Genomic DNA, 18,373 nt, shown 5'->3' on the forward strand with positions numbered 1-18,373 from the left:
AGCATAGTTAAAATTCTATCTTTTCCTGCAAAATAATCGAGTCGCTGCAAAGATAGTCTCAATTTGGGACACTGGAAATTCGTGGTGGCCGGATTTAACAAAATATCGACACTAAGTATGAGTATCAGCTCGATACTAAAATGGAAATATTGACAAAGTAGTTTCAGTTTTCCCCCTGTATGTATTGCTTCGCTTTGCTTTGACATTGCTTGCCAAACTCCCTTTCTGTCCCAGTTTGATGGACACAATTTTGTCCTTTCCTTCCCCTGTTCTGTTTCGGTTTTGTGCTGTCACGTGACTTACCAGCTCAGTGCAAACAAGCACGCAAACTGCCGGCTCGGGTCCTCTAGCTAATGTCCACGTGAAACTATCATTTTTTTTTTTTACCTTAGTCATCTGAAAAAGTATTAATTATGCTTGTATTAATTTCAATACATTACAGTTTATATTATACACACGCCGGGTGCAAAAGTTGTCTAATATGCGAGGGGAACACGAACAGCTGCGTCTTGCTTCGCCCCGCGCATGCGCACTCCCAGTCATCGCCTGAGAAGCAGACATGGCGACGTCCCTGATCTGCGGCCGTTTGACGGCTAGCCTGAGGAATTCGGGGCCCAGAGGCGCCATTAGCTCCGCTTCCAAGGTGAGTGTTTGGCGACCTGAAAGCGAACGCTTTAGTCGCCGGGTGGCACTTAGCAGTGACGCCGACACGGCCTCCTTTTACCCCAAGACGAGTCACTAATGTGACGGGGTCAAACGTGACATTAGCCTGATTGCTTGTTATTTTAGACGCGAACCAGTGTGGGATGCCAGCTTCAACTCAAAGTTACAAACGGGCTCAAATGTCACCCGTTTGTCTATTTCCTTTTGGCTTTTAGGTGGCTGAATGTGCGCAGCGAGGTGACATATTAGTGACCTCGAAAAAAGTTAGCTGGACAAGTTGTTTAGCCCCCGCACGCATGAGCTACATGTTTCAACACAGCAAAAGCAAAGCGGTCAGCTAACACAAGTAAACAACCTGCTGAGCGTCGTCATAAATTGTCGTAAACACGTCAGAATTGACCAGACGAGCGCCGTTTAGCGTATTTAGTCAATACATCCCTTCACACACAATATTGTGTCAATAAGTAGAGATGATCTGTACCACTTTTTCCTCGATAAATACCAGACCGAGTACTGACTCTTGAGAACTCGCCAATACCAAGAACCGATGCCTTGAATAAGTCGATACATACCATTTTATTTAAAGCAATGACAGATAATAGTGATCAAAGACTGCCCTTTTTCTGACACAGATTCACAGCTGTGTCAAACCGCTACAGTGTACAATTGCAAAAACGACTGGTGGGAAATAATACTCTATCTATACTCACCCATTCCTCGTTTTAGCATCTTTAATTCCTTTAATTTAAGCCGCGGCATGTTAATTTGCGTTATCACACCCAGCATTTCATCACCAAACCACAGTAACAGTACTCAACTAGTGTAACCATTTGGCGCATGATATGGCCAAACAATAATACAGCTCACACCTATATAGAAAACCTAGTAGGACATTATTGTGACATTGTCATCAGAAGTCGATGCTGCCAACACTGTTCGCCAAGGAATTAAAAAGACACTTTTACACAATGTCTCAACTCAGGGCCAGATTCACTGTCAGTCAGCAATATGATAGTGACAGAAACATATCAACTTCCCGTTTTGGTCTTCTTCTTGCTGCAGTCACTTCTGTTCAAATTTTTGACTTGCACAAAGCAATTTCGATTTTTGACGTCTTTAATATACTGTAAACCCTGGAAAATCATGGGGGATGGTACCGAGCTCTGCTGCTGGCAGCAAAAAACTGTAAAAAACCAACGTTCCCTAAATCTTTACACTTATGTGTATTAATAGTTTAAACTGTGAATACAGTAGTACCGCAAATCCTGATTCCAAATTAATTAATTCAAGTCAAGTACTAGAACTGCACACGTCAGCACCAAGATGTACCGAAGTATACCTCACTTACTTCCTCCACTAACAACTCAGACTAAACTTAGCTCCAAACTGACGTTCAAAGTTTCTCAATGTCACTTCTACATACTTTTCAGAACCTGTTATACTATTTAGACACATTTTTGTCGCCATCTTATGGCGTTATATAAGTTCCACAGAAAATATAAGTGCTACTTGATGAAATTGTGAAAAGTGAACATAATATTTAAAAAAAAAATGCTCCATCTACTAGAGCTGGTGAGTCACTACACCCAACAAGTAATGTTCCCGTTTGCTGAGGTGTAATTGCCTCTTGTAGTTTTTAGGTTGGATAATTTGCCTGGTACTGTATGTCCTGGACCAGATTTGATCCCAATTACCTATTTCCCACATTTTACATGATCTCCTTTGAATGTCCAGGTTCTGGCGGGTTCTCCGGGCCTGTTTGGAGGCCATGCGTCGTCATCTCCACCGCTGCAACAGCAGCAGCAGAGGAGCCTGTCTCTGCACGAGTACATGAGCATCAGACTGCTGAAGGATGCCGGCATCTCCGTTCCCGCCGGCATGGTGGCCAGCTCTTCAGATGAGGCTTACACTGTTGCTAAGCAGATCGGTCAGTACAATGAAACATACACTCTTCCATCTTCCACATAACAAAAACAAAAGCACCTTGGTCAGTATTTGTTTATAATTGATTAAATCATTGGTAGTGTTTTTTTGTCTGTTTGAAATGTCATGAGATGGTTGAGAGACTTTGATGCATGAGGGCATGTATGTCAAAATGAAACTGAAAATAGGGATGTACAGAACACATCTTCCGCCACCCACTGAGTCCAAGTCACTTGAATTGGAGTATTTGCCAAGACAATGCAATGCACATCAAAATTATTTCTATTGTCTTTATTTTTTTTTCTTTTGAATAAAGCTATCCAAGTATCTTGGAGCAATGGTTCAAACCAAGTAAATAAATAAATATCCTTTAACCCATTCATGGGCAGGGTGGGACTTTTTTGCCTTATTGAGATAAAAGTCTCCTAACAGACCACAATCAAGGAAATAACACTTCATTATCGTTTAACGCATAAAACAAAGGGCAAAAAAGATGTACCTTCTCGCGGGCAGCGTCCCAAAAGTGGGACGGGTATGATCTCAGTTCTGTGAATTGGTACATACTAGAGATATGTTTATTAATTAATTCTTATTCTAGAACAACACTTACACATTAATAATACTGATGGGTTAGCATTTTGAAGACAAACTTGGTTGCATACTGACCTTTCTCCCTTTCTTGTCTTTGAAAACACTCCATGTGTACTTGAGGCAGCCATGTTGGGTCAGGAATGAAAGGCAAATAACTCCGTGCTAACTTTGACCGATGAGTTATCCTCTCCTGATACCAAATTATGGCTTCAGATTAAAACACTAAAATTTTTTGATATACTGAAGGATATAATGCGTTAAAATCATGATGTCCCAAAAATGGGACGCTGCCCATGAATGGGTTTTAATAGCATAATTGAAATTCTTCATAGAATAATGATGCCAACATATTACATTGCTCTAAATAAACAAAATGAAACTTAGTGTATGTAATGTGTAATTTCTAACGCAAAACTATCTATCTATTCGAAAACATATGTTCAACTCTTCCATAAAATGCATATCCTTTTCGATGTTACCAAAAAATACAAGTGTTTATAAATTAAAGTCCACAAACTTTGACCTAGTTTCTCTTACAGGCAAAACGACTCATATAGTGGGCGCACCTCTGACGTCATAAAATCTGGGATGAGCTATTTTGGAACTGTGATAAACTGTATCTTTTGTATTCACGCTGAAGAAAAACCTATTGGTTTCGAGAATTCCTCAGTGATTGTAAACTGAAACCAATCCGTAAAATGGTGAAGATGTGTGTGGTTCAGTTTTGTAGCAATTCCAATTATCTTTGTCACAGTTGATATTATTTTCCCAAAGACCCAAGCCTCAGAAGACAGTGGGTAAGGTTTGTGCAAATGAAAAGAGGTACATTTTCCAAACCCGGTCAGCAGTCTGCCATATGCAGTGAACATTTTACCCCGCCCTCTTTCACTGGTGGACTCATGTCTGAGATGGGTTTCAAATGTAAAAATCTGTTAAAACCCGGAGCAGTGCCTACAATACAGCCAGTTCAGACAACAGAACAGATCGCTGTTGCTCAAGGGACGAAACGCGAACTTGGCTCGGGCGCCGAACCTGGATACACTTCGACAAGCTCATCCCCCAACACCACACCTCCACGCAAAGTACCAAAAATGTGGAGCGCTTTTTTAAAAGACAAGTAGCGGAGGTATTTTTTTTTTCCTAAAAAGGTTGAACACTTGTTTACATAGTCGAATGATAGAAGCACAAAGTTTTGGTGCAATAATAAGCATTTTACACGGAAAGTAGTTGTCGAGGTTGTCGCGTACCAAATCAGTAAATACACCGCATTTGCATAATTTCAAAACAAGACCGAAAACTTCGTTTATACATTCAGGGTATTGAAACCTTTACTATTTATCAGTTTATGATGAACTAAACCAAACAAGAACTTCAGAAACGCTTACCAGTCGATATTTCCAACACGAGGCATACCCTCCATGATGGGTCTGACTGCTGTGTCGGCCTTCTTCGTCGCCAGCTACTTCATCTGAATTGGAACGTGTTTGTGCTGTCAAACTGGCTCAAATTGATAACCTTTAATGCCTTCATGAAGCTCGTATTCCTCACCGTCTTAGTGGCACCATTCAGAATAATCTTCATCTCATGAATTAGCAGAAAATTGATCGCCGTTCTTACAGTGTATTCCTATGGGATCCATGTTGTTGTCACAAGGTTGTACATCACGCCCATGATGGACTTTTTCTGCGACGTTTCCGTCCTTTTCCGACGGATACAGCAATGTGACATCATTTGTTGCAGGTAATCAAAAAATAAAAAGTTTCCTTCATAATGGATTTAAGATTCGTATTCAGCAGAAAAACTGTATAATATTGGCAAAAAGGTGCATTGGGGTCTTGACATACACTTTAAAAAAAAAAAAAATCAACAAATATACCACTTTAGTCTTCTTCTTTGCCTTTTCCTGTTAGGGGTCGCCACAGCTTGTCATCTTAGATGAACGCATATTTGTTTGGCACAGTTTTACGCTGGATGCCCTTCCTGCCGCAACCCCTCTGCATTTAGCCGGGGAGAGAAGCTTACAGGACCTGGTATTCCCAGGCGGTCTCCCATCAAAGTACTAACCAAGGCCAAACCCGCTTAGCTTCCGAGATCTGACGAGATCGGCCGTTCTCAGGGTGGCATGGCCATAACCTAAATATACCGCTTTAGTGCAGCAACAAAATAGATTTTTAAAAAAAAAAAAAAAAAACGTGGATTGGGAAAACTCTAGTCTGTTTTTGCTTCCCTCTCAATTGAGCTATTGATAGCTAATAGTCTACTTTCCTGTTCCTTGCCTATATTCCTGATCATTTTTTTAGGGTGTGTAAATGTCACAGTAAGTTGAATAATACCATTTGTGTAAAGTGTGAGTGCTTGTCTGCTGCCCATGAGTGATGTCATGTCAGCTTATTTGTGAAAAATTCTATTGGCAAGCCTTTTGTGAGGGTGGTTCTTTTGCATTGAATTATTTAACTCCTCTGAGCTTTTGCGTGTGCACGTCTTAAATAGCCACGAGTACTGCCAAACACGGCGTCCCGGCCTCGGTGCCAATATTTTTAATATTTGCGAGCCATATTAAAAGTATGTGAATGTACCTCGAGCAATCCCTGAATAAAAGTCTTCACCCAAGCACAGACGACCATGATGACACATTTTCCCCCGTTTTGTTCTCAAAATACTTGCGACGCAATTTATTGTAGTTGTCGCCATGGTAACAAGTGTATCCAGTTGCGTTTTAGTTGACAAGATAAAGCCCAGTGATCGTAAAGGACAGGATGTGGTGGTATCGGACTACAAGATTTTATTGCTTAGTTTGTCATTGTGCATTTGTGAAAGACGAAATTTGTCTTGTAGTCTGAGTCTGGTCCAAGCATTGCGTGTTGTCTGTCTCAGACCTATGTCCCACACTGCTTCTTCATTTTTTTAAATAACTTTATAGCTGTCAAATATTCATAGTACTACATTAAAAGACCCACGATAAAGCTAAAAATAAACTAGTTTTAGGATTCAGATACATGAATATATTTATTCATTTATATGCATGATGGAGAGGCAGAGTAAATGTCTTTTGCAGAGCTGATCAATTTGGCGAATTATGACATTAAAGATGATCAGCATTAAATGCTAATTATTGCCAGATACAGATCAGGCCGATCTGGCGGGTGTCTAGTCAGAGTACTGTAATACAAGAATAGACAATTTAAAGAAAAGTTGCAATATGATGAGAAAGCTAGCTACCATGCTATGATTTCACTATTTATGTGTGTTAGGATCCAAGGATCTGGTGGTAAAAGCTCAGGTTCTGGCGGGGGGCCGAGGGAAAGGGACGTTCGAGGGCGGGCTGAAGGGAGGCGTCAGGATCGTCTACTCGTAAGTGTTTCCCTCCCCCGTGATGATGATGATGATGATGATGTTTATGGTGATGTCACTGTCTCTGTGTAAATAAAACTGACTCACTTAAGCCACAGGCCCAATCAAAGTAAGTTCCAAGTTCTCAGTGTGGCTTCCTCAGACACGTGATGAAATGTAGTGGGACCTTACATTATGAGTTCAGTGTGTTTCATGACAACACCTGTAACTGTTTCCTTGCATAGCAAATCAATATTCCCCATTGAAAAGAACTTGACTATTTAGAAAAAAAAAGATTAGAAATAAACAGTTTTTAGATAGTGAAATCACTGTAGTATTCATGTGTGAATGTGTGCCTTGAAAGTTTGTTATTCTCACATTTTTTTTCATTCACGCAAAATGTGAGTTACAAGTGAGCTTCAGATGCACAGGTGGTGTATGTGAAGTTAATTTTTAACTCAGATTTTAGCTTCCAACCGGGGGTGCAACTGTCTTTTATTTTAGTAATCGATCAGGCCTAATCTCGTAATTTTTATTAATCACCGAATCAGTGGGGGAATTTTTTTTTTAAATGTCCACCTCTTCATTCTAGAATAAACAGAAAATTATTTCAAATTGACAGTGCAAAACAATGCTTAAACATAGATTGATTATGATTCATGTCATTAAGTGGGCAGAAAATGTTGATCATTGTTTTCTAAAGTAAATACTAACTTATTTTGATAAAACACGTGATATTGTTGAGAGGCTGAAATCAAATGTTTTGGACAATTTTAAGTCCTAGGTCATTAAGCAATCGGTTATCAAAATAGTTGATTATTGTGGTAACAGATAAATTGTTAATTAATAGATAAATTGTTGCACCACTACTGGCAACGTAAAGCATGAAAATCACTGAAGCGACTGCTTATAGCTTGTAAATTGGGGCATTTCTAAGTCAAGATGCCAATGTGGCCCTTTTAATCAAAGCTGCCCGCTGTCAATCACAGCAACTGGAAATTGGGAAATAAATCAGAAAAGTTTCCATTTTTGACATGCGACAGGCCTGAGGAGGCGCGGGACATTTCCTCGCAGATGATCGGTCGCAAGCTGTACACCAAGCAGACGGGCGAGGCGGGTCGCATATGTAACCAGGTGTTCATCTGTGAGAGACGTTACCCACGCAGGGAGTACTACTTTGCGATCACAATGGAGAGGTCCTTCCAGGTACGAACACATTTTACGATACTAAGTTTCTTTTTTCATGAGGAAAAAAAAATTTTTTTTTTTTTCCTATTAACTTCCCAATATTAAGACAAAGGTCATTTTATTGTACAAGAAAAAAAGATTAAAAAAAAAATCCAAGTTCAGAATTTTTCGCAAAAAGAAGTTAGACATTTTTACAAAATTCCACGAAACCAAAGACTTTTTTTTGTACAAAAAAATCTTTACAAGAATAGTCATCCTTCTTCTTTTCCTTTTGGCCTGTCCTGTTAGGGGTCGCCACAGAGTGTCATTTATTTAATTTAAAATACCTGTAAGACTGAGAAGTATGGTCAAGATATTTGAGGGCGGCCTAAAAACATGTAGGGACTGAAGTCAGATTTAGTTTTTTCGGAAAATTGTACTTTGAGAGTGAAGTTGTTGTTTTTTGGAGGAGTAAAAGTTTGCAAAATAAAAAAAAAAAATCTAACAATGAGAATCGTGACACTTTTTTTTACAAACGTATTTTTCAAAGAAACAAACACACATATATATATGTATATATATTGTACCCCCCCCCCCATACAGCATTCATGCTACAGTGCACATTTTTTTGAAGTATGTATGTGTGTGTCACAGGGTCCCGTGTTGATCGGTAGCTCGCAGGGGGGAGTCAACATCGAGGACGTGGCGGCGGAGAATCCCGATGCCATTGTCAAGGAGCCCATTGACATTGTCGAGGGCATTAAGATGGAGCAAGCACTGAAGGTGGTCATCAATGGAAACCGTACAAACAAGCGAAACGTTGCAGAGGCTCTGAATCTGAGCAAAAAAAAAAAACATTTTACCCAGAAGTAAGATAGGATATGTTCCAGGGCCCCGTGTGTACTGGTACATTTGCCTGACTTTAGTGTTTGCAGCATGGGTCCCTTTCCTACTCAGTGAAGGTGTGAATGTGAGTACGAATGGTTGTCTGTGGCGAGCAATTCAGTCCGCTGGGATGCGTGATTGTGACCCTGAAAAGGATATATATTTACTAAGAAAAGTTACAGAGAAGTTTTCTATCTATCTGATGTCCCTGGGTAGGTGCTGATGTTTTGGCCTGCAACAGCTATTCGTAAAGCCAGTGGATTTGTCAGAACTGTGGTTAATTTTTAAAACGGTGTGCGTTTGGGCCATAGGTGGCACAGAAGATGGGCTTCCCGCAGCCACTGCAGAAGGAGGCGGCAGAGAACATGATCAAGCTGTATAACGTCTTCATCAAGTACGACGCCTCCATGTTGGAGATCAATCCCATGGTGGAGGACTCCTCTGGGATTGGTAAACACAGTCACCTAAAACAACTGAAAAAATATTGACCGAGCAACAACGTATACCTAAAAAAATTGTTTCCTGTCCGCAGTGATGTGCATGGATGCCAAGATCAATTTTGACTCCAATGCTGCCTACCGCCAGAAGGAGGTTTTCGACCTGCAAGACTGGACCCAGGAGGATCCCCGAGACCGTCAGGCGGCCAAGGCTGACCTCAATTACATCGGTCTGGACGGAACCATTGGATGCCTGGGTATGTATTTAAAAAAAAAAAAAAATATATATATATATATATATATATTATATATATACAGAAATTTTACTGTAAGATTATAATGTGATGGTGTTGATTTAATATTCTACTTTGAGAGCAAGGCATACATAGCAATATCAATACTTACTATTGTGTTTTTATTCTACTATGACAGATAACGACGGTATATTACGATATTGAAATTTGACTCTTGTGGATTGATGCTGTTGTTCAACACCAGAAGCAAACATGAATAGCTAACGTTGGTCTTCCTTAGCTTTAATGAGGGAAGCTAATATTAGGGACTTTGGAACATGTAACACAGGTAATGTTGAAAGCTCAAATCAAAATTTTAAAGTGGTCTTAGTTATATTGTTGAAACTTAACGGTATTTACATCAGTAATTTGTGTATGTGATGCTCAACTGGTGGTTTGTGGACCCATTTTGTGTGAGTAGCCGACAGGTAGTAAAGAATTATATTGGCCATACTCATAGTCAGTATAGGGCAGAAGAGGACCAAACTCTCATATGAAACATATGAGATCAGCGACAGGAAATGTTACTCACTTGTGCTCTTGTCATTAGTTTAAGCTTTAAACAAATACTCTCCACCTCAACATCTGGCTAGCGTGCATCCTGGGTTGCGATATGCCTTTGGTGGTATGTCAAACTCGGAACGATAGCGATTTACCTGCCAATATCAGTGATGACAACCCAGGTCATCGGTCCCAATGCAAGACAAAAATAGGTGTAAAAATTACACAAAATAAAAAAACAGGTGCAAAATAATCAAAGAAGGGTTATCACATAATGACAAAATGAAAAGGGGGAAGGTCTGATAAGACTATCAGTTAATTAAATGAACTGGTTGAATGTGAGTGTGTGGTTGATTTGTTTCTATGTGCCCCACGATTGGCTGGCAGCCAGTTCAGGGTGTACCCTGCCTCCAAAGATAGCTGGGATAGGCTCCAACACTCCCGCGACCCTTGTTGAGGATAAGCACCTTGGAATTTGGATGAATGGTATTACACAGCATTCTTACTTTACAATGGCTCTGAGCATACTGGGAATTTCTTGAATGACACACTTGAGAACATCCAATTTGCAATCAGAGTTGGTCAGAGGTAGACATCTTTTCAACTACTCGTAACTTGTTTGTAGTAAGTTGTTGCTTTAATAAACGATTAAAAACACTTCCAACCGATGCTTCATTGAAAACTGACCTCCATCTCAATAGTTTACGTGATGTTTAAAAACGGGTTACGAGTATTTTTTTGTTTATTGCACATGTATAGAAACCGAACAATCAGCAGAAGATGAAGTTGTGACAAATAGAAAACAAAACAATAACACAAAAAAGAAATGTAAAAAGTATACATTCAAAAGGAGTAGGAAGAAGTAGAAAATAAAAAATCAAGTCCCGCCGCTCACTCAAAAACATACCTTACAAGTATAACAGTAATGATATAGGCTGCTGATTGTATATATTGTATTCTAGGAGATCATAAGATGGCCGGTCCATATAAAATATTTCATATGAATAACTATAAAAAAAATTGGTCCATCCTTTAGTGAATGGCGCGGGCCTGGCTATGGCCACCATGGATATCATCAAGCTGCATGGAGGTACGCCCGCCAACTTCCTGGACGTGGGCGGCGGGGCCACCGCCCACCAAGTCACCGAAGCCTTCAAGCTCATCACATCAGACAGGAAGGTAAGGACGGCAGGCTGGAGAAACGTACACCAAGAATTAATGCGCTAATGCTTAGCGGACAATGTTCTCTCAGGTTCAGGCAATCTTGGTCAACATCTTCGGAGGCATCATGAGATGCGATGTCATTGCTCAGGGCATCATCATGGCTGTTCGAGACCTGGACCTCAAAATTCCCATTGTCGTGCGACTCCAAGGTATGAGAAGGTCTTTGGTTCTTGAGCATAGATCACAATTTGATTCATCGTGAGATCAATATTTGTCAGATTGGAACTTCTGGGTATTTTAATATTTTATGACTTATTTTTGAATGGATTGATCAGTGTACTTTTTTCAAGTAAGTAATCAAATCAGATGAAATAATAGATAAATCCTTTTACTGAAAAATCTAATTGGCTTGGCAGCGGAGAAATGTTCACAAACAGGTTGCTGCATGAATAAATGAATAAGTTGACTAAATGACTAAAATCATTGACTTCATACACTACAAGAATATTTTGTACAGTATATTTATAAAAAATTGTATGAATCAAGAATAAATGATGATGCTATAGTTTACCTGTGGAAAAACAAACGTTTGTTTGTTTACTGTACTGCACCACACAACATTCCGACTGTCTTCAGGGTTGCAAAGCGTACTTGGGGGGGGGGGCTTACTTAATGTGTTTTCAAAATAACTTCAATTTTGTCACTTATAAGACTGAAAATTATACTGAGAGCAAGTTCATTTGGCTTGCATGAGTGTCATTATTTTTCAATGAAAATGATTGCCTTGTGGGATATGGGCATACATCATCCAAATTCACTCTATTCATTGGTTTTGAGTCGCAAATGGGTTACGCATTGCTGGCCATCTGCGCTGTGTGTGTGCAATGCATTTTCAAGCAATAGGATTCTGTATTGTTACTGGCGCATCGTCTTTCGTGCTTGGTATTGTCAGCGTACTACCCCGCCGTTTTCCACTTGCTTTGTTTACATGCACAAGCCAGTGATTACCAAAATGTTAGACCACAGGTGTCAAACTCAAGGCCCGGAGGCCAGAGCCGGCCCGCCAGATGATTTTATGTGGCCCACGAAGACAAATCATATGTGTCAACCGCCATGATTCTTGGTTCGAATCTGGACCAAATTTTCAAATTGTCATATCATAAATGATAATGTTGAGATATCGCAATCATTTTTGTGTTACCGAACATCAACAGTGGTTGAAAAACCTATTACACTTATTTCTGATTCCAAACCCAGTTCATAAATTTAATGTGTAAATATGATTCAGCGATTAAAGGTTTTTATGATTTCACAGTTTAAGCGGCCCTCTGAAGGAAAACGGGAACGCCAATGTGGCCCGTGATAAAAATGAGTGTAACACCCGTACTTTAGACCATGATTCCACAGAATGCTGGGGTGTTTACATACAATCATTTGTGCTAGCACAGGCTTTCTACCCTAAGTAGGTTTTGTCGCCTGCTTGCAAGCTGTATATAGCTGTAATGTGAGTATACCTCATGCAATTATTTAGTACTCCCCCTGCCCACACACACACACACACACACACACACAAACACAAAACATTTGTGCTCTTGGGTGTTGTTGTCACCACCGTGGTACTGATTCTATTCAGTCACGTCGACCGGTGACACATTTTCTGTTTTCGCCTCTCCGACCATGTTTGGTTTGACAAGCTAAAGCCCAGTGATCGTAAAAGATGGAATGTTGTGGTATCAGGATACATGTCATATAATGTTGCCTGTGTCTGAACCGAGACACAGCAAGACATTGTGCCAGTACTGGCGTAGTGCAATTGTAAAAGACCAAATTGTTCTTGTGGTCTGATCAAGGCGTAGTGTAATAGTCGTGCAACACAACAAGTCACTAATGAAACTATTTGCAAACACGTTTGATTCTTTATTTTTGTTGAATTTTATCAATTTGTTGTTGCAGCCCTAAATATTCATTCACTGTTGGGACAAATGTAGTACTGAACCGTGAAAGGTAGCAATACTATAAATCACAAGATTGAGATTTGCTTTTTTGATCCTGATGTATTGTGTACCTTGAAAGATGGCAATATGGTAAGGCAATATTGAGGGTTTTCCCCCTCTGAACAGCCAAAAGCATTCCATGTGTGAAATGTCCGTTTCATGAAGACTTGCCAAATGAAAACCACTACTAACTATTGCTTTTGATGGCCACAATGGTCATTAGGTACACGTGTGGACGACGCCAAAGCTCTGATCGCTGCCAGCCCGCTGAAAATTCTGGCCTGCGACGACCTGGATGAAGCGGCCAAAATGGTACATACACACACAGTATAAAGCTCGTGCACGTGACGTCACCATTTTCACGGCGCCATATTGCCAGGCAAACAGAGCTGCTCGACATTGTGGGAGACATTGAACTGCAGCAGAATATACACGATGCCCGAGACCTGTTGTGCTTTTGGTTGTCACAACAGACGAGGCAAATATTCAGAGAAATCATTCTATGGAATACCACCCAAAAAGACCAGAAAATATCGATAGAGTTTGGCTATTAAACATGATGGATGGTGCCCAACCAAAATACACGCGCCTGTGTAGCACTCACTTCATTTCAGGAAGGAATTATTTAAAAAAAAAAAAAAAAGTCTGTTGCAGAGGTTTACAGAGGTTAAGTGTGAACGCAATCGCTTCCATCTACGTTCCATGGAGTTGACTTCGACCTTTTTTTTTTTTTTTTTTCAATCATAATGAATGTGAGTTTGTATAAACCCAGGGGTGAATTATTTAAAAATTGATATTTTTATTGAATACTAGCTGAAAAGATCGATGGATTCTGGCAAAGGTTAATGTACGGCTGAAGGCTTCCGCGTTCACAAGTCATCAACCCGTCACTATGTGTGATTTATTCCTGATGAGAACAGATCCAGCAACAAAATATTTGTATGCGTCTTTATGCGTCAGACTTTTATACGCTTCCAAACCTTTCCGTGTAAATCTCGACTTACTCACCAGATCCATGTGTAGATCCAGTTGTCCAAGACAAGCGGAAGCGAATTAACAGTCCAATTTCTTAACTGCGGAAACATCAACTTCGGCATTAAATACAGGTACTCTCTGCCGAGTTTATCAAATTTTTCCATGTACCGTTGTTTATTTTCACCTTTTAAATATCTTGACGGTGTCGGACAAGACTCTGGGTGTCGTGCTACAAGACATATTTCTGTGTCGTCTCCAACCGACTTAGCTTTGAGCAATGGCTTAGCTTGACCGGCAATATGGTGAGGTAAACAAAAGTCGCGTGATTTTATGACGTAGGTGCACGAGCTCTATACGAGTACTATGACAGTATATTATCAGGTTAGATTAAACAACATGCTTGCTACGTGTCGCCAGGTGGTAAGGCTTTCGGAAATTGTCTCACTGGCGAAAGAAGCGCAAGTGGACATCACCTTTCAACTTCCTATCTGATCTCCTTCCCCTCCCCGACTGCAAGCACTTCCTGTTTGACATCGCCAGGACACTCCCCACCCAGAAGTAGACCCGCGTCCTTCCTCTGTGGCCTGATGGTGGTGCTATTACACTTTTGCTAGCTTCTTTAGTTTCTTTTCCTCTCAACGGATTTAAATACTTTAATGTGCACAAGTACACACTCCACACGCTACATACACACTCCACATGCACTCTTGTGTTGGTCCCTACACACAGTCTCACACACCTGCATATGCACACAAACTACACAAAATCCTTACTACACTCACACACACACACACACACACAGACAATCCTTACTACATGGTGGCTGCTTATTTTTGTGATTTCCAATGGAGATGAATTGTCATGGAAGCCATTTCGAGCGTAAAATACATCAGGAAATGATTGTCATAAAGCAAAACTGTCCCCCGAATGGCAACCCCTACGAGCGAATGTGGCGGAGCGATAACGCCTCTACCGGTAAGCGACTCAATTTCCTCCCGGATAACATGACTGATAAACAACACAGCGGCGGTGAGTTTCAGGCAGAAGATTGCAAGGTTCCGTATACCCCCCCAAAACACTCCCAGGTTGCCCCCGCCTTTAGCAGCCGTTTTATGTCGTAATGATTGAGTGCAGTATCACTATCAAATCAAATAGGATATCAACACAATTGTGAAAATGATATTTGGAGTATGATAAAGTATCGTCATGACGCAATGTCACTATTTGAACATTAACATCATACTCTCACGATATGAAATTTATCGTAGTACCGTGATTGGCCACTCATCTGGTTGTTTGGACAATGCTAGTGATACTTTCACAATACAATATGATATTTTACCAGCGTTAGGCACAACAGGAAATATTGATATAACATTAACAATTAGTATCGCATTATTATAGCTATTTTAATACCTTCACTATATTTGATAACAGTAGTAATCGCAATTGTCTTTATCCAAATATTGTATCAAGATACAGTGTCTGGATATTTGGCAAAGTCAAGCAATACTACCCAATATTTCTCTAATGATAAAGACAGTATCATGATAAAATATCTCAAACTTTAGACAATGATGTTGATGCTATCATAAGCCAATATTTGACCAACAATAAAGTATCACAAAAAGATATCACTCTATTATGGCAACTTTAGTAATTGATACCCTAATATTTGGACAAAGGTAGCAAAACCAACGTGGTTCAACAATATTTGGCAAATATTTTATACTCGCCAGGAAATGTTGATACTTATACAGTGTTAGTTATACACTCACAATTTTCAATCACAATGGTATCATATTGCAGTGTATAGTCAGCAAAGCAATATCACAATATTTAAAAGTTAGTAATATGTTGATACCTTATCTCTGACTAAATATTGTATCACGATTTGATGTCTCAGTATTTGGTGAATATAATCAATGCTATCGTATTTTAGAGTCAGTATTTGGCCTCCATTGGCAGTTAGTACCACAATATTCAGGCAAAAGTGATTGGTGAAAAAACTGCCACATACAATATCTCAATAATTGGCCAATAATAGCAGGAATACTCATATCTAGTTTTATTTATATGCTTTGATAGTGGTACTGTCATGTAGAGGAATTATCACGATGAAAAAAACAGTATATGATGCCAGTGTAATGATACTGTACCACGACAGATAGCGATACAATGAATTGTGACTGAGATAATGAAACCATTAATATCGAGAGATGAGGATACAATCCATCGAAACTTGACACCGCTGTACCAATACGGAATCACAAGAGATCGTGATACGGTGTGACATCGATACATGATGGCCCCGTATTGGAAAAGGTACCTCGTGGTATTCCCAATTTAGCTCAGTCCTAAAAAGTACCCATTTGTTGTGTTTCCACCCACACACACACACACACATTTTTTTTTTCCCCTTCCACGTGTTAGCTGCTATCGACACTGATCTCATCCTGGTGAATTATTCACCGCTGCTGTAATAGATTTTTTTTTTTTTTTTTTTTTTTTTAAATTATGAAGAAGCAGCCGATTCAGCTTCAGCTCCCCCGGGGGCCTGAGGGAGTCTAAATGTGGAGTCGTCACAGTAAATCACCTCGTGGGATTTAAAATTAAAAATGTCCTTTTGATTCAAAGGCGTTATTACGTGGGAGGCTAAAATGTCGCATGGCAGCTTTCTCTTTGTCTCTGTTACTTTTTTCCTCACGTTACAAGCCAACACTGAATTTGATCCTCTTTGGGTGATATTTATTTGCTTCGACGTGACAACAGTAATCTACATTGCTATATTTGGACAACCACTATAGAGCTGGGATAGGCTCCAGCACTCTCGCGACCCTCGTGAGGATAAGTGGCAAAGAAGATGGATGGATGGATGGATCAACATATTTGCACAAAGGTCGCAAAACTATCTCAAAACAATATTGTGATGTTTGGTTAGCAATTGAGTATCACACTGTTTGGGCAATGGTGATATTTACCTCATAAACCCTGAATCACATTACGATATTTTGCCAATGATAAAGACAATATGGCGACACAATTTTGGGCCTAGTTGCGCATGGTGTCGGTCTGATGCTTGGCAATGGATGGACTCTGTATCGTGATATGACATTGCTGTATTTGGTAATTTTTGTATCGCAATACGGTGGAAGACTGGTTAGCACATCTGCTTCACAGTTCTTCAGAGTTTCTCCGAGTACTCCCGTTTCCTCCCACTTCCTAAAAACCAGCAGAGTTGGTTAATTGAAGACTCTAAATTGCCCATAGGTGTGTATCTGAGTGTGAACGGTTGGTTGTTTCTACGTGCCCTGCGATTGGTCAGCGACTTAGTTCAGGGTGTACCCCGACTTGCCCGAAAATAGCTTGCGTAGGCTGTAGCGTGGCCGCGACCTTAGTGTGGATAAGCAGTACGGAAAATATATGGATGTATTACAATAGGATATTGTTGCTGGTGATATTATCGCGACATGATATGATATCTCACAATATTCAGACACCTAAAAGTGTACCATTTTGCAATATTCGATTATAATAATGGATAATACATAAGTGGAATATTTAGCGAATGAGAGCGATATGATGTGAAATCATGGTAATATTCTGTGCAATATCCTGATATTTGTTAAAATGTAGCTATCACTATAATATTGGCGTATTTTTCAACCATTGTATCACCTGAATCGCAATTTGTATTTTGATATGGTATTACAGTATTTGTTGACAAGTTTCCTTTACCGAATGGTTGGATTTGAGCCAAGATAGTGAAACTATCAGGACACTAAATCACAATTTTGACAATAGTATCACAATATGGTCCCGCAATATTTTGGCTAACGATAGTGACAGTATTGCAATACAATGTCACTGAATTTGCCAATGATATCATAGTGGTGTTGTGATAGACAGAAATATAGAGAAAAAAAACTCTTTTTGAAGCATAAGTGTTGACGACAATCGCCTGTCAACACTGTACCATGAGGGATATCATATCATCTGTGCCAATAACAATACTGTACTGAGACTGACAAAACACACTTTGTGAGCGCTCGCTATGCACCCCCATCCAGCATATGTTCCAGCGCCATCATGCCACATGGGAAGTGAACCACCCTCAACAACCCTTTTGTGTTCTTGTTTGTTCTTGTGACACAAGCGTTGTAAATAACCAAAGTTGATGCTCTGCCTCTGTAAAATATTTCTGCTTCTTTATTCATTAAAGACAAGAAGAATAGACAGGATATGAGGGAGTGTGTATTTGTACCTTTTGTCTGTGTGTGTGTGTGTGTGTGTGTGCGCGCGCGCGCGTGTGTGTATCACACATTACAAAGATGTCAGCGAAATCATAAGTAGAGAATGCAATTTAGGTGCCGAAAAACTGGAAAAGTGTTTGAATAATTGATATCGAGCCCAGTGATTGTAGTTGAATGCGGAATGTGGCTAAAATGAT

General features: G+C 39.9%; 1 protein-coding gene and 1 pseudogene across 1 annotated transcript; one reads left to right on the forward strand and one right to left on the reverse strand.

The window, feature by feature from the left end:
• Window positions 1–464: 464 nt before the first annotated feature.
• sucla2 (succinate-CoA ligase ADP-forming subunit beta) lies at window positions 465–18,158 on the forward strand. Its single transcript, XM_061841657.1, has 11 exons — window positions 465–643; window positions 2,398–2,590; window positions 6,429–6,528; window positions 7,551–7,713; window positions 8,329–8,457; window positions 8,871–9,009; window positions 9,092–9,253; window positions 10,827–10,969; window positions 11,043–11,163; window positions 13,172–13,260; window positions 14,341–18,158. Exons 1-11 carry the CDS (start codon window positions 560–562, stop codon window positions 14,413–14,415), a joined length of 1,398 nt encoding a protein of 465 aa, XP_061697641.1. The 5' UTR covers window positions 465–559; the 3' UTR covers window positions 14,416–18,158.
• Window positions 5,193–5,311, reverse strand: LOC133512782 (5S ribosomal RNA; annotated as a pseudogene).
• Window positions 18,159–18,373: the final 215 nt, after the last annotated feature.

This window comes from Syngnathoides biaculeatus, chromosome 14 (assembly GCF_019802595.1).
Source record: "Syngnathoides biaculeatus isolate LvHL_M chromosome 14, ASM1980259v1, whole genome shotgun sequence".
Taxonomy (NCBI): Eukaryota; Metazoa; Chordata; class Actinopteri; order Syngnathiformes; family Syngnathidae; genus Syngnathoides; species Syngnathoides biaculeatus.